At 45.5% G+C, this 17,553-nt stretch overlaps 2 protein-coding genes across 12 annotated transcripts in view; both read right to left on the bottom strand.

Annotated features, from left to right (window-relative positions):
- Positions 1–1,706: 1,706 nt before the first annotated feature.
- The window catches only part of LOC148648843 (uncharacterized), a 43,214-nt gene continuing 27,367 nt past the window's right edge, over positions 1,707–17,553 (bottom strand). For 10 of the 11 annotated variants that reach the window (XM_088606860.1, XM_088606862.1, XM_088606856.1 and 7 more), the window contains one exon: positions 1,707–6,483. In XM_088606860.1, coding sequence (XP_088462986.1) covers positions 5,107–6,303 — 1,197 coding nt within the window. In that variant the 5' untranslated portion in view covers positions 6,304–6,483 and the 3' untranslated portion in view covers positions 1,707–5,106. Of the gene's footprint in view, positions 6,484–9,871; positions 10,550–17,553 lie in introns of those variants that run through there. The other variant, XM_088606859.1, reaches the window with a different exon arrangement.
- Positions 11,700–16,811, bottom strand: LOC148648845 (uncharacterized). The gene has a single exon (XM_088606863.1). The coding sequence runs from the start codon at positions 15,202–15,204 to the stop codon at positions 14,203–14,205; it is 1,002 nt and encodes a 333-aa protein (XP_088462989.1). The 5' UTR covers positions 15,205–16,811; the 3' UTR covers positions 11,700–14,202.

The raw sequence follows: 17,553 nt of genomic DNA, 5'->3' as shown, positions 1-17,553 counted from the left end.
TGTTGGACTTTACAACAGTCTTCAAAGCAGCCTACCAAATACCCAACCCACATTAACACTGTGAAAGCACTGCATACACCCAAACATTCGACTGAGAATGAGGAATTAACCACCATCAGTAATCAAATCACTCTGTGTCTAATTACAAACAGTAGAGGCACTTGATTATCATCGAAGACAACCCTGGCACATTTTTATAAAGCAAAGGTAGACTGTACCATGCGCATATACAGTATGTAACTGGGTAAAAATGAGGCACACATGGTTTTAATATTGTCTTAAATCATGAATGCCAAACATAAATTAATCTTCTCAAAATGTAAATTTTAAGTGTTAAACAAGGTTCCAGAGCTGGAGTGCTGTCTGTGTAGAGTTAGTATGTTCTCTCTGTGTTCACATGGGTTTCCTGCAGGTGCTCCGGTTTCCTCCCACAATCCAAAAACACCCTGGTAGGTTAATCCTAGGTTAAGTTTTGGGAAAATTGGCTCTGGTATGAATGTGTGTTTGTGTCTGTGTGTGCTTTCTGATGGATTCACTTGCTGAGATAGACTCCAGCTCCACCATGATCCCGTATTGGATGAAGCAGTTACAAAAATGGATGGATGTTAAACAAAGAGAGCTAAATATATAGTTTTCTTACTTAAATTAAATTGGTTCTTTGTTTATTAAGTCTTAAAGTAGTCCTAAATTAAGCTGCGAGCAAACATTAAGTTGTGCAAGTTTGTCTCGTTTTTGCAGTGCTCAATCAGAGATGGATCAGCAATCCAAACCATTCAAATCCATTTCTTTCTATTATGATTGTCCTCCATCACTTTATTACTATTTCAGCTTAGTTGAACCTTTATCTTCTTGCACTTGTTACAGAGATATTATCCACATACTGGGTTATGGCTGAAAATTACCTGATGGTCGGGTATTCAGCATTAGAGTATACAAGCAATATAATATTCCTAGCGAGTCCACTTAACTGAAAGTCGCAATGTTCTCTCACTGTCTTTTTAAGTACCTTTTATTGTACCTGATTCCCAATGTAGAGCCCTGTACAAAAGTTTATATACCTGTATATTATATACACAGTATAATGCTTGGCTACTTACAAACAGTTGCACAATCCATTGTTTTTATTGTTCACGTAGAGTTAATCATATCTAGGAATAATCAGGACAAATGCAATGTAAAAAAAACAGTGATATTGTTCCTTATTGTGTAGGTGTTTAGTATAAAAGTCCTGCATAAAGGTGAATGTCTTTGGATTGACAATTGGTTATGCATAAAAAACAGAGAACAGATAAGAGGAAAGCATTCAAATTGGGGTGACGGAATTAATGATGTACCACAGGGATCTGTATCATGACTAATGCTTTTTCTGATTTATATTGATGATCCATAGTCTATTGTTATGATCAAGTTTACTGGTTATACTAAACTGGGAAGATTAGCAAACGCTGTAGCAGCAACAAAGTATATTCAAGCAGGCTTGACAAAGACCCAGACTGAGCAAACACCTGGCAGATTACATTTAGTTTACATTAGTCATGTGTGAGGATGAGATTTAATTATTTACTTGGAAATTGGCTAGATGGGCCAAATGCCCGCCTCTGTTTTGTAACATGTCTTATGTTGATCACTTTTGTCATGAACTGACATTCTGGAATCACAAACAACTAACAACTGAGACAAGCAAATAATGGGAGCCATCACTGGTATTTGTTAAAAGACAGTCTTCTTTAATTGTTAAGTATGCAGCAATCCATACAAAACAGGTACTGTAAGTGCAAAGCAGGTATTTATGTTTTATATAACACTTCTCTATACTTGGTTGACATTCGTCTGCAGCCAGTTTACTAAGTGCATGTTCAAAAAAGCAAACTGTACAAATAATCTACAGTATATATTCTTTCATATTGTTCAATTGCACATCGTCATTGTTAGATTCTAATTCCTATTGACAATGCTGCATCCGTGACACTGTCCTTGTTACCGAACATACTGTAAACCAGTTCAATAAAAGAAGGAGTAACAATATATGATAGTCTTCTGCAACTCCTAAGAGTACCTAGGCAAGACACCCCAGAACTATAGTTCGTGTGTGCAACTCTTGCTTAACACATCACATACCCATTCAAGTACCAGTGATGCAAATCTATGAAAACCAGGAGGGCTACTCCCCACACTCTGTGTATGACACAATGTGCAGGTAAATAAGGACATGCTGTCAACCGACTCAGTAAGGAACGAGCTTATTACTGGTGCTGGCTATTAACACTTTAAACAGAAGGAAACATATCGGGGCACATCAGGAAAGGGATGAACTGCACAGAGAAACCTGTACTACAGTGGGCATTAAAGTAGACTACAGAAACGCCAACGAAGGAAACGTTTAGTTGGTGATTCTGATTAGTTGACTGTGATGGATCTATCTCTGGCACAGTGTAATAATTTCCATGCCCCTTCTCTCCTAAAGGACTGCGTGGTGTGATTTGACTAGTTCGAAACAAGATCCTGGCTGACAGTGTGACAGTTTTCAGTTGTAAACATACCTGGTCCCTACTTTTGATATAGAAGACCTAATCTTCTAAGACTTTTTATATCGTATAAGACTTATTAATGGATATCTTACATAGATAATAGATATCTGCCTCCCCACAGCAGTAACTCTGGAGATCATGCAGATACAAAGCGACCAAAGGTTTTGCATTGTCTGCCAATCATCAGCATCGTCAAATTTAATTAACAGTCACCTCACCTGATATGCGACTTGAAGTTAACTTTACTTTTATTGATGCCTTACTCAATAATTCTTAAAAAAACAGAAATCAACGAAAAAGGAAATAAACAGGCATTTCTTGTAGCTCGATTCATGCAAACCGTTTGAGACGTTAGGGAATGGATTTGTCTGGGTATTGTTGTTATACTTGGCAAAACCATTGTGTCTTAATAAATAATGATACCTTTAGGTTTAAACCTTCATATAAGCAGAGCTCCTGTATATGGGTTTCCAAAACTAATCAGTAAATATATAAACACAGCTTGTCCCTTTTCCTATTTTAACACTGTAATCATATAAGCACATTATTTAAGCTGAATTTGGTAATTAAACATATTACTCCTCCATCTAGCAAAAAAAAAAAAGTTTACAGGGATTTAAAAGGAAAAACACTGACCCCCCATTTAGAAAGAAATATATTCTTAAATGACTACTTCTCATAAAAGAAAGGGGGGAAAAAACTGGCACAGGTGAAACTTCTTTATTGCATCAGTGAGAGATGAGAAGTCACTGATCCTTAAAACCACTGATTTCATTGAGTGTTTTGACTCCACATGAAAAGGTTGTTGAGAACATTAGCTTCAGTCTTCTTCGTACATAAAAAACAATAATGGCTTAAATTTAAGCCTACAGGTGGTGTGGTAGGTAGTACCACCCCCTCACAGCTCTAGGGTACTAGGTTCGAGCCCAGCCTGGAGCGCCTGGTGTGGTCCTTGCATCTACTTCCCATGTCCGTCTTGGTTTTCCCCAGGTGCTCCAGTTCAAAGACATGCTGGCTAGTTTAAACATTGTCTCCAGAGTGTCGCTTCTTGCTTGTGTGCCTGTCTGGTAATGGACTAGTGTCTCTTCCAGAGTGTAGTCCAGTCTGCATTCTCTGCCACAACCCTTACCAGGAATACTGGCTTTCTGATGATGGAATGATCTGCATCTACATGTTCAAAACAGACATAAGAGCTGTGGAAACTCCAAGATGCAATAAATGTATATGGAAGTAGGTAGTTGCATCAGCATGCGCAGGCTGCAAACAAGGCTCTACAGCCGAAATATTTTGTCTCTTTTCTTTTCCTTTCAGCATGGAATAAACCTTTATCTCTTCCTATAAACATATATTGAAAGTGTGGTAGTTCAGTCTTGAAAGATTGAAGACAGCAGCTTGCTGTCTGAAGATTGCTGCTTCCTTGTACATCACTTATAATTAGTGTTCACTGTCAGGCATCTGCGCATGTATACTAGATATCTGACTTTTAAGATGTGTTACCGTATTCATGTAGCTTATGCATAATTAGGTACTGAAGAGTGGTACGGTCTCAAAATAAAGGAATATCCAAAATAATATAATAATCCTGTCTCATTTGATATAGTCTATAATTGACAGTTCCTTCCTCAGTGTCTAAAATTAATTATTGACTTACTAGAAGTCTTCATATGCAGCTACCTAGTTTTCACTAGACAAGAATGCAGCACCAAATATTGAGCCCACAATTAGATCTAAGAGCTGACATTTTTACATCATTTCAGGTCCAGAAATCAAAGCATGATGAGAACAGAAGACTCTCATCTTTCATTCATCCTGAGCACCTGATTGATGAGTTAGTCCACATCGGGTCATTTAATTGCTGACTCTTATGCTGCTGTTTGACAATTTGAAATGAAAGGCTTTGCTAAGTGCTGGTTTTGTTATTTGTGAAGGCTGGAAATGGATTTATAAATTGAACTCGTGAAGATGTTTCAGCAACAAAGCACTGCCAGTCCCTTGTTGTGTTCTAAATCTCCTTTTAAACTTGAATGGTGTCTGGACCTTTACTGACCCACGACCACTGAAAGTGGTCACCTGAAAACACTAGTCTTTTGTGTGACTAAAAAAAAACATTTTCAAATAAAAGGATGAATGTTATTGCACTAAAATAGATAACATGAGGATAGAATACTCTACCACCCAGACCAAGATGCTCGCTTCTTAGCAAAAGCACAATTCTTACGACATTTTAAATGCTTATGAGGTCTTTAGACCCCCTCAGGAATTGCAGCTATATTTATCCCGATATACATACGGTTTTTAGTACAATACAGTGCCAAATGGAAATCCGAATACAGTCAGAACCCTCATGATGCTCTGGTACTCCCCAGATACCAGATCACAGAACAACTTTCAAAATTTCGCCTTGTAGAAGAACCATTTTTGTTTCTTGACTTGTTGAAAATAGGCACCGGTAATGTAAGAAATCGTGATTCACTACGCTACACGTCCTGGGTTTTAAACAGTCTGTTCCTGTTAATTTAGCTATAAGCTGTGTGTTTGTATAAGAAGACGGAAGTAACCAAGTGGCCAGATGTGTTTATTACTTTCCCTTCTTGCCTTTTGCTTTGGCCCTCGTTTTGGCCCTGGTGTTGACCTCAGACGGCGGGGCAGGGGAGGGCTGCGGCTTGCGCTTAACCTCCACGTCCTCGTCCTCGTCATCGCCCACCGCCTCGTCCCCGTTCTCCTGCTGGTGCTGCCGGCAGTGGCGCTCGAAGGTGGCCATCTTGGCGTAGGTCTTGTTGCAGACCATGCAGTGGTAGGGCCGCTCGCCGCTGTGGGTGCGCATGTGCAGCTGCAGGTAGGAGGAGCGGGCGAAGGAGCGGTGGCACACGCCACATCGGTACGGCTCCCGGCTCTCGTGCGTCTTCTCGTGCTGCTTGAGGGAGGAGGCCGACTTGAAGGCCTTGTCACACTGGGCGCACCGGAAGTTGCGTTCCCCGGACTCCAGGGCTTGATGGGACATCAGGTGGGCCGAGGAACGGAAGGCCTTGCCGCATCTGTCGCACTTGAACGGTCGCTCGCCCGTGTGGAGCCTCTGGTGCATGATCAGCCCGGCCTTCTGGGTGAAGGCCTTGTCGCACTCGGAGCACTTGAAGGGCTTCTCGCCCGTGTGCAGGCGGCGGTGCGTCTTCAGGTGGGAAGCCCGGCCAAAGTTCTTCCCACATTCGGGGCATTTGAAGGGCTTCTCCCCCGTGTGGATGGCCTTGTGGCGCACGAGGTGGGAAGACTGCAGGAAGAGCTTCCCGCAGATGCTGCACTTGTACTTGCGCTCGCCGGTGTGCGAGCGCAGGTGCAGGGCCAGGTGGGAGGAGGAGATGAAGGTCTTGGCGCACAGCGGGCAGCTGTGCGGCCGCTCGCCCGTGTGGATGCGCTTGTGCAGCACCAGGCCCGAGGAGAGGGCGAAGCACTTGTCGCACGCCGGGCACTTGTATGGCTTCTCCCCGGTGTGCACCCGCTGGTGCTTGGTGAGCGCGGAGGTCTGGGCGAACGTCTTGCCGCACAGATCGCAGGTGTACGGCCGCTCGGCGGCGTGGGACATCTCGTGGAGCTCCAGCTCCGTCAGCTGGGCGAAGGAGCGCCCACACTCAGAGCACTTGTAAGGCCGGCTCACGAGCACGGCCTGACCCTCTTCTCCGCCGGAAACCGGGGTGGTGCTGCCAATGGACATGGTGTCCAGCACTGAGCTGTTGGGAACCATGGTGGGCAGGGAGTAGCTGCTGTTGTTCATCGTTGTCATCGTTTCCGTTTTCTTTGCTCGCGTGCGTGCGTTTTGTTTAACGTAACGCTTTCATGGTTTTCACAACGATTTAATTCCGCCTCCGGACTCAGTCGGGGTTTCAGGGTAAGGGTCGAGGTTTAAACCGTTAAAAATGACTTGCATTCTTAACGGATCCAAACATCAACTCTCCTTCCAATTCTGCAAGACATAAAACAAAGGGACTGTAAAGCTGCCAACCACAGCAAATGATTCATGATGAGCACTTTGCTCGTTGCTAGCATAGGTCTTAACCCATTAATACATTTTGGGTTAGGGTTTACATAAAAGATGCGTGAAATGGATTCTGGCCTTTTAAATCCACAATTATTGCTGTATGGTTTATGGAGTTAGCCGTTGTGTCATTACTGGAAAGGATCTGCCTCTTCTTCAAGAACACATTCTCATCACATTTTATCAACCATAGCTTCCAGTTTCTTATTAGATTTTAGCAATGAAACAACCAAGTTGTTCTGCCTCTTTAGTCCCAAATCAGTTAATGACAATTCCTTTGAGATTAGATCACTTTTTTTGGGCCATTACAATTGTCTTGTATTAGGAATTTGTCCTTTCACATACCCCAGCTTGCTCTCCACGAGACACAGAGACAGAAAGAGAAGTTTGGGGTCAGAGGGCAGGGTCAGCCATTTCTACGGCACCTCTGGAGCAGTTGGGGTTAAGGGCCTTGCTCAGGGGCCCAACGGAGTAGGATTCCTCTGCTGGCTGCAGGATTCAAACCAGTAAACTTCCAGCCACAGGCGCAGGTCCTTAGCTACAGAGCCACCACTCCTCCCCTTTAGTTGATGTATTGTCGTATCACCTTAGTTGAAATATAAACTGATGTCTTATATGCCTACTTTTCAGCACAGCGTTACAGATTATTTAAGCTCGGTTTTTAGTTATTTAAATTTTAACTATTACACAATTCTGCAAGAAGTGAGAAAGCTTGTATGATTTTGTTCCTGGAATAGCTAGATCATTTCTGTATTACAGTGAAATAAAGTTTCAAATCTTTAAGATTTTAATAATACACACATTTTATGATGATGAAATTCCCATAGGTAGATACCTGGATAGACGCACAGTTTTAATACTTTGAATACAGTTTGAATCCTGGATTCCTGAATGTCCCTGATGCTAAGCACTATACTATGGTGGATTAGGTCTCCTGCAGGAGAGCACCTGATTTAAGGAATTCTTTGATAAAAAAAAAACATCAGATTTTTTAAATGAGTCTGTACTTTTTTATTTTACATCATCTGTGTTTGATTTTACAGGGGTTTAATCTCAGTTGTTCTTTGCCTCATAAAATATGCTTTGCAGTGATTTCAACATGAAAGGAAAGTTGCTAAATACAGTAAATGATATTAAAAGCTTTTCAGAATTATTTTTCACTTCCTCACTACCAATTGTCTAGACAGGCTAAGTGTTTTAGTTCTGAACTTGTATAATTAGATTAACTGAAGTCTTTCTTGGACTATGTGCTAAACAGCTTTTGGGGAGAATCTAAGCAACACTTTCCATACAACAACAAATGAATTACCTGAAAGTTTCAAATCAATTTAAATGCATGCTTATTCATATGCATTTTCTCTTCATCTGCTATTGAACCTCTAGGAAACTATTTTACATTAACAAGGACACTGGAACCCAAAAAGGTACTTAATTTAGAATATGAAACAAACTGTTATGTAATTTGTATTTAATTCATAAATAATTATTGTTAATACTACTGAAGATTGAATTAATGAGTTGAGGAACATAAAATAACTAGTGCAATCAAAAAATGACAATTAAAATAAACAGTTTCAAATTAAAGCTCAAGAGACTATTTGCACTTCTTAAAGTGCACTTCTAAATTATTTTTAATAGCATGTTATTTTCTATACTATTGAGTTTTTAGTGTGCATTCTCTCTGAAACACAGTTGAGTGCTTTAGTCTTACTAAAACTGAGGAAGACGTTTTAATTTATTGCTACTTAAAACATTTTCACGTATGTGAAACACAAAAGTGTTCTGGTTACTAAGCCAACTATTTTATTAATTTGAATAGGCGAGTTTAAGGCCCTTGTTAAAACAGGACCAACATTTGCAAACATACTGTATAGGCTATTAATAATTCTGCAAGTGTTTAGTGGTAAGGATTGCAGGTAAGTAGCAAGGTAAATTTGGAATTATGAATCCGTTCTACAGGCAGATAATAATCAGATGTAAATGGTGAATTTAAGGCCATCTGAACAGCATGTGGTTTTAAAATAAAAAAAATTAAAATTTAAATCCCAATTTAAATTCTTTCCACATCTTTGGTAATCTCTTTTCTTTCTTTTTTTGCTCGTTTATTATCTTTAATTGAATTCTAGTTTTCTATCCTTTATTTTAACGTGCAAAGTTTTTTTTCCCCCGTTATATGTTTCGTTTTGGTAAGTATTTTTGTGTGGCGTGTTTTCAGTGAAAAGCTGAGACGACAGAGCGCTAAAGGTTCCAAGGCTGTTTAATATGGTTCAGCTAAAGTCTTCAACATGAATAAAAAAAAAAACATTTAGTAAGTTTTAGGAATCTGGTTACCACAACCGCAAAACTGCATCATACTATAGACCATAACAGCTTTGCTACATATGCTGCTTTGTTGCACAGCTTTTTTGTATTAAATGGGCTCATAAAGGCATACGGTATTATTGTTATGTATTCACCGTACAGTAATGGTAAAGATATTAATTATATAATATATTTAAATAATACTACAATTATATATTTGCACGTCTAATTTAGTTTTAATAGCTATTTTCCATGCTGTTCTATATAGTTGCGCGTTTTAGGCTCACTAAAACTGAGGAGTAAGTTTTAACTTTGATGTGGTACTTGACAATAGTTGCCCCCCCCACACACACACGTTTGCAATATCAGGTTATCAATATATTGGTAATATTCTGGTTACCAAGAAAACTATTTTATGAATGCCTTTGCTCAACTACCAAATCTGTGGTACATGTCATGTTCGGGACTATTTTGCATGGAGAAAAGACGATGTGACAGCAATTACGGCTTCATCCTTTCACACTTTAATAACGACTCTTTAAAGTGCTGTGAAGGATGACCGCATTATACTCGGATTCCCCGCCGAGTACAAAGGCATTTCGCTGCAAAACCCTGTTGTTCGCCTAAATATATTTCGGAAGCTCGTTTTCAGTGCGCCGGAATGCAGGAATACAGTATGTGACCCCACGAAGGGAATATGGCAGCCATCATGGCCGGAGCAGTCCTTTTCTGCTGAAGCACAAAACAGCTGTGCTTGTACACTTTTAACAGAAACACTGCTTTATGGCGTAACACACTTAAAGGTTTATGAAATGGCCCTGTCAATAAACCAAAGTAACGACCAGGCCCGTAGTCTTATCAGTCGCAATGCACTAGCGCTACTGGGCAGTGATGAAATGGCTGCTGTATTCCCTTTTATTACAACTCCCGTCTAGTTCGTGCACACAGACCTCCCTCACATCAGCGCGAAAAAGAAAATTAAAAACAGCTATTCAAACACAGACGAGTTACTTACTTCGTTATTTTTTTTTCTCTGTAACGAAAGCCAAAGGCAACTTTGACGTTTGAACACAGCGGGTCGGTAGTGGGGCTAGAAGGATAATAATTCAGACAAGGTGTTCTTTGGAAAAGGGAGATTGCAATAAAGAAGCAGTTATTCCTACATGACACTTGGAGCGTAGGTAGTTTTCCATACACTGTAGTTTATTTTCGACAACAAAAAGGCCTTTGTCATACATCGCTTAAGTCGTCCATGTCGGGAATCCAGTAATTGATGTAGTTTAATTTTGTTTAATTTGGCGTTGACTACGACACAGATGCGTCTTCCTCCGCCTACATGTAAATAATCTCTGCCCGGTCAGCGCAAACATCAATGCATGGCATTTCAGCCATCTTGAATAGAGGAAAAACTTTGCTACTGTCAGGTGATTAAATGATAAGCGTATTTTTTTATGCTATCTATGATTTCATTGTCTTAAGCCCACGTAGCCTTCTGTTCCGCACTATGTATAATAAAATACAGAACACTTCGTTGTCAGGGGAAAAAATTACCTTGCGATGGTTTGCGAGATTTGAGTTGGGTAGTTTTTGTTTGTTAAATGCGTTGTCAAAAACACGTTGTGGAATTGTTATTGATTTAATTTTTGAAAAACAGTGTCCGCTACACCTCTAAATTTAGAGATATAAACTTATTTTTACGCCAACACAATAAATGTCTCTACAAACAGATATACAAATACAGTAACCTTTACATTTATTCATACAGTACTCTAACATGTAATAAAGACTTTCCAAGCTGATTCACTCACTGCCTTAAACATTTATAACAATAGTATAAGGCAATATGGTAAGCATAAAATGTTGGGGTTTTTTTTATAACCTGCTCAGATTGGGACATTACTAGTTTAAAATAAATGACTTTTATTTTCAATTCCATCAAAGTTAGGTCAGCAGCAATTCACTTAAAGGACAATACAGGTGTGGGCCATGCATTTTGCAGTATCTACCCACTATTGGTTCAGCACACATCATGGAAGTGGCAATTTGAATGCATTACCCTAGTGCTATGCTATCCTCTATTAAACCAATACTTTGCACATTACCCTGAAACCAACCCCATTTGGGTTCTATATCATGAATGAGTCTTTCTCATGCTACTCTGCTGTAGTAGGTGTTTGATGTCAGCCCAATACAGTAACCAGTATAGTGAACACCACAGGTGGACAAACAGTACATACTGTACAGTACTATTCTAACTTAAATAATTTATTTCCCAACAATCAAAAGTAGGTTAACATTTAACTGAGAAAATTCTGCATGTGCACTTTGGATGATAAAATTCACAACTCAAAAGAAATTTTGCATTTAAAATTGAGCATTTTAAATAAATCAGACAAAACATTCCACTGAAGCCTGAGTTGATAATTTTGTAATTTATCAATAAAATAATGCTCCAGCTCTCAATTGCTTAGCTGAATCTTGATATGTGATTGATATAATAGTTTATGTAAATATATTAGGGATTTAGACATGCACTACTACTATTTTGAACTAATCAACTAATCAATTGTTTTTGATTTTTCTGACCTTTTCGTTCAAAGAACAGCTTTTCACCAGTTCTTCCAATTAAAATAAATTAATTAATTAAGGAGCTGGGTAATGGGACACACTGGATTGCCTGTACCTTGAGTAGCACTGCTTCAGAGTATGGAACCAATCTAGATCAGACATGCTGAACCAGCTGAGCTCTTAATAATAATAATAATAATAATAATAATAATAATAATAATAATAATGTAGCGTTTACAGGTTCTTTTCAGAACAAAGGACCAGTGGAGACGCGATTAACAAACCAAGCGCTAGCTTTATTCATTAACAACCACACAAAACCAAACACAGGATAGACACTCACATGAGGAGACTGACGGAACACGTACACATCTTTAGGGTGGTAATTACTTAACAACACGCTATACTTTTATAAGACTACACAGGGCACTAGAACTACTAGGACATTATTTACACAGGTAGGGTCAGCCGCTGGTCATCGTCCTGACCCTCAGGCTCTCCCCGGCTACCACTCCCAGCATGCCCAGCGGTACTATGAGCGCCTAGGGGCGCTTCCTCCTCACCACCAGGCGAGGGCGTTACACTGCCCCCACCTGAAGCGTCTGGCGTCTTGCCGACATCGAACACCCCCCTCAGGCTGTACTCGTACTTGGCTAACTGCTGTTTAACCCTGCGTGAGCGGCCGCTGCGCCGCGGTGACGGCTGGCGACCCACGGACGCCCCACTATCGGCCGGCTCCGGCCCCGGCTGCTCCTCTGGAGCCTCCCCACACGGCTCCTCCTCCCAGGCCCGGTAGGGGGCCAGGCGGTCTCGGTGCAGGACCACCACTCTCCCCCATGTTCGCAACCAGACACAGTAGCAGACCTCGCCCACCACCCCGAGTACCTCAGCGGGCCCCTCCCACGACGGCGCCAGCTTAGGGTGCGGGTTGTACACCAAACCGAGTCCAGGGGCTGGAAGGCAGGCCCCCTGCAACGCAGGTCGTAGTGCCGCTTCTGCCTGACCCCCACCTGAGTCAGGTGGGTCCGTGCAAAGCTGTGCACCCGCCGCATCCGCTGCTGCAGGTCCCACTCGTAGTCCGGTCCAGCCGGCGGTGCCGACCTGTCTCCGGGCGACGGGCCGAAGACCAGGTCCACCGGGGTTCGCATTTCCCGGCCCAGCATGAGCGAGGCCGGGGTGCACCCAGTGGATTCCTGGACCGCGGTCCTATACGCCCAGAGTGCAAGGGGGAGGTGGCGGTCCCAGTCCCGTTGGTGCCGGGACACCAGGGTGGCCAGCTGGGTGGCGAGCGTCCGATTAAACCACTCCACCAACCCGTCGCTCTGGGGATGCAGCGGTGTGGTCCGCGTCTTAGTGATCCCCAGGCGCTGCACACTCTGGCGAAGACCTGGGACTCGAAGTTACGCCCCTGGTCACTGTGTAACTCCTCCGGCACCCCCAGCCTGGCAAACATCCCCTCCAGCAGTGCATCGGCCACCGTGGGGGCACTCTGGTCTGGGAGGGCGTAGGCCTCCGGCCACTTCATAAAATAGTCCATGGCCACCAAGACGTAGCGGTTCCCGGCCTCGGTGCACGGAAACGAGCCTAAAACGTCCACCCCCACCCGCTCCATAGGAGCCCCCACCTGGTGTTGTTGGAGGGGGGCCCAAAAGCGCTCGGGGGGACCCTTCTGCGCCACACACACCGCACACGTTCCTTTACCTCCAAGGCCTCCCACAGGGCGCAGAGGGCCTTGACGGACTTTGGGTGCGGGGCGAGCTCCTCTCGCGTAGGCCGCACTCCTGCTGCCCTCCAGCGGAGCACCGGCCCCACGTCAGGATCAGCTGCCTGACGCTGCGCCAGGTCTGACAGGCCCACCCCCAGCGGCCCTCCCGGGCCGTGGCCGCGGTGCTCGCCTCCGCCATGGTGCGGACAGCCTCCTCACGCTGCTCCCGCCGGGCGCAGTGGTGGCAGTCCGCGGATGCGGATGGGCTGAGCGTCGCCAGTGTTGATTTCGTGTTGGACCAGGGCAGTGTGGGTGCAGTCCTCATCTCTCGCCGCAAAGAGATCCTCGTTCTGGGCAAGTAGCTCCTGGAGCCGCTGCCGCTGGTCCTGATCGAGGCCCTCGCAGCTCCGCTGGTAGAGATCCTCAACGGCGCGCCTCGCTTCCACGCAACACTCGGCCCCCGCCGCCGCCGCCTTGTCTGGCCCCCCAGCTGACTCGGGGGCAGGATCCGGCACGCTCGCTCCCAGGCTCGCAGGCCTGGTCTGCCCCGGCGACTGCTGCCGCCGCCGCCCCCGCCACTGCCTCTTTTTCCCCCGGCTCCGGCAAGCCCACGTCCCTCGGCCTTCGCCGTGCCTGCCCTCCACCAGTTGAAGTCGCTCCCCCTGCCACACCAACTCCTGCCGGTCCAAGTCCAAACTGGCCCCCACTCGCTGCAGTAGGTCCAGCCCCAGAATGCAGTCCTCCTGGATGGGTGCGAGGTAGCAGGGGTGCGAACCGTCGCTGCACCTAGACGGAAGGCAAGCACCTGTTTACCCCGGACTGCAGCGAGCTGTCCCGTCACGGTCCTTAGCCACAGGCTGGAGGCCTCCCATCCTGGGGGGTTGGTGCCCTCGGTATCGGGGAGGACGCCCAGCCGGAGTAGGGTTACCGATGAACCGGTGTCGAGTAGGGCCAGGCAGGGTTGGTCCTCGATTTGGCAGTGGAGGTACAGGCCCCTGCTACAGCCGACTTGCCCACGGTGGCGTGAGGGGCGCCGGTCTTTACAGTGCTCTCTGGAGCGGGGGTTGAGCTGTTCAAGGGCGGCCTTCCCCGCGTTGAGCCAACCCGTTCCCGTTTCCCGACGCCGATCGAGGAGTGCGAGGTTCGGGTGCCCGGCAGAACCGGGCTCGGTGTCCTCTCTTCCCGCAGTGGTTGCAAATCAGCGTGCGGGGCTGTTCCGCAGGGGTCGCTGCATGGGCTGGCTCCTCTTCCCCCTCGCTGGATTTCTCCATCGCCGCCTCGGTCAGCCGGCAGGGTGCACTGCGTCTGCTGGCGCTTCCAGCCACCCCGAACACGGCCTCAGCCCGTGTAACAAGGGCCAAGGCCTGCTCCAGCGATGTTGGCGCGGCCAGCTGCACATGGCACCGCAGCTCCTCGGGTGAGAGGGCCTTGAGAAAGGCCTGGAGAGCCATCTCCCCCTGCGCCTCCCGGGGGAAAGTTGGGTATCCTCGGCGGGCGAGGAACATGACATCCGCGGCAACCGGGCCCAGTCGCTCTCCTGGTCGGCGCCGCCGCAGGGCCAGCCTCTCCCGCATCAAGTCCGGCGCCTCCTCCACACCGAAGCGCAGCTGGAGAGCTGCTGCCAGCGCCGTGTATTCGCCTCTGTCCTCCTCCGGGACGTCCAGGAGCACCTGACAGGCCGGTCCTTCCAGCGCTGCCGCCAGGTGGCCGGCCATCTCCGCCCGACTCCAGCCATTCGTCCGGGCCGCGAGCTGGAACTGCGCCTCGTAGGTTTCCCAAGGCGCTTCCCCATCGTAGCGACCTAGTCGCACCCGCGCCGATGGGTGTGGGAATCGCTGATCGGCTCCGGCAGGGAGGGTATCCTCTCTCTGGGGCAGCCGCTGACCAGGAGTAGCGGCCAGTCGCCCCAATTCTACCGGCGGGACCACTACTGGGTAGCCCTGGTAAGGGCTGTGGCCACCTGTCACACCCAGGAGTTGCTCAGGCTCCCTATGTGCGCTGCCGATGGGTTCTGTTTCTTTCAGCGTCAGCCGGCGCTTAACAGAATCGGGCAGTGTCTGACACAATTTGTTCATCCTGCCCGCTTCTGACACCAATGTAGCGTTTACAGGTTCTTTTCAGAACAAAGGACCAGTGGAGATGCAATTAACAAACCAAGCGCTAGCTTTATTCATTAACAACCACACAAAACCAAACACAGGATATACACGCACATGAGGAGACTGATGGAACACGTACACATCTTTAGTGTGGTAATTACTTAACAACATGCTATACTTTTATAAGACTACACAGGGCACTAGAACTACTAGGACATTATTTACACAGGTAGGGTCAGCCGCTGGTCATCGTGCTGACCCTCATCGTGCTGACCCGGCTACCACTTCCAGCATGCCCAGCGGTACTATGAGCGCCTAGGGGCGCTTCCTCCTCACCACCAGGCTAGTGCGTTACAATAATAATTGCTTACACTTATATAGCCCTTTTCTGGACACTCCACTCAAAGCGCTTTACAGGTAATGGGGACTCTCCTCCACCACCACCAATGTGCAGCATCCACCTGGATGATGTGACGGCAGCCATAGTGCGCCAGAACGCTCACCACACATCAGATATCAGTGGGGAGGAGAGCAGAGTGATGAAGCCAATTCATAGATGGGGATTATTAGGAGGCCATGATTGGTAAGGGCCAATGGGAAATTTGGCCAGTACGCCGGGGTTACACCCTTACTCTTTTCGAGAAACGCCCTGGGATTTTTTATGACCACAGAGAGTCAGGACCTCAGTTTTACGTCTCATCCGAAGGACGGCGCCTGTTTACAGTATAGTGTCCCCGTCACTATACTGGGGCATTAGGACCCACACAGACCACAGGGTGAGCGCCCCCTGCTGGCCCCAATGGCCCCTGCTGGCCCTCTTGATCCTCTTGGTGAACTAATGATTAAATTGAATTATTTTCAGTTCCTGAATATTTTGGGAGTTGCATTTTAATTGTGTTCCATACTCTAAGTAACTGAAGATCTTCAGCTTTTGAACAAAAATATCTTCCCATCAAAGAGCTCGATATAATTGAGGACTCAGTAATGTAAAGAGCTCGGCTAGAATGAAAAGCAGCAACTATTTAGGCCACCAATAGTTCCTAGTCCTGGTAGCTGACTACCATGTCTGCTGGTTTTCCTTCCAGTGCTAATTGATGTGTGATTGATCCAGTTCAAATGTATTATTTCAGCACCTTCAACATATAGCACCTTAGGTTCAACCTGGGTACTCTTTTTTTCTGACTGAAAAGTTCTTAATACAGTATGTCATGAGTTTCTGATGATAGGACAGGTGCTGTATCAGACATTCTGAATGTTTTTCTTTTCCTTGTGAAGCAGTCCATTTGGTTACATTACAGGCCACCAGCCTGAATGAAAGGAGTTCTGTAACTGAATTTTATACAGGGTTAATACCAACCCCAAATCCCATTCACCATTCTAGTTGCTGAAAAATATTTTTTTAATTAAAAATAATTAGAATTGACATCGACTAGCCTCTGATGCAGTGGTCCATTAGGGCCAGAGACAGGAACAGCTGAATAAGGCTCACAAAACGTCTATTTCGTTACTTTATTTTTAAAAAGGGTTACTTAGTTTTGCAAAAAAGGTGAATTGTGTGCGTTTGTTTTACAGCCTGTACACTTGACAGCTCAGATGATGGTTTGATGAATCAGTGGCTCATTTTGTGTTCACAATGAGTCTATGTAAACGACATAGGCACCGGCACCTGAAATTAATGAATGGCATCACGTGCCGTCACGTAAGTGTTCCTTGACAGCTCTTTAAAGACTGTCTTTAATGTAATTTCTGTTTCTGAATTCATGAATCAATGTTTCTGGTCATCAATTGCAGATGGTGCCATGGAATCTGTAAACCCAACCAGCACTACACCGGCTGCCTTCATGGCCCTGGCTGTGGTCATGAAGGTAGGAATGGCTGCAGGAAGAGGAAGGAAATGTGGGGCCTGTGCTCTGGTGGAAGATGGTGGGACCGAGGCAAAGGGGGTTAAACCTGGCTCGCTCTCGAGGACAATGAGATGTTTGACTTTTGGACTTGTTAAGAGACTGTCCCATTACTGGAGGGCACTAGGAACAAGGGCCTGCTGCTCTGGTGAACTTGTGGATGCCAGGTATGCTGCAAGCCATTAATAATTATAATCAATAATAATTCCTTACACTTATATAGTTCTTTTCTGGACACTCCATTCAAACCGCTGTACAGATAATGGGGACTCTCCTCCACCACCACTAATGTGTAGCCCCCACCTGGATGATGCGATGGCAGTCATAGTGCGCCAGTACGCTCACCACACATCAGCTATTAGTGGAGAGGAGAACAGAGTGATGAAGCCAGTTCTGTGATGAGGATTTTTAGGAGGCCATGATT

Source organism: Lepisosteus platostomus, chromosome 14 (genome assembly GCF_059453375.1).
Source record: "Lepisosteus platostomus isolate fLepPlt1 chromosome 14, fLepPlt1.hap1, whole genome shotgun sequence".
Lineage (NCBI taxonomy): Eukaryota > Metazoa > Chordata > Actinopteri > Semionotiformes > Lepisosteidae > Lepisosteus > Lepisosteus platostomus.
This window is presented reverse-complemented; position numbering and strand designations above follow the sequence as displayed.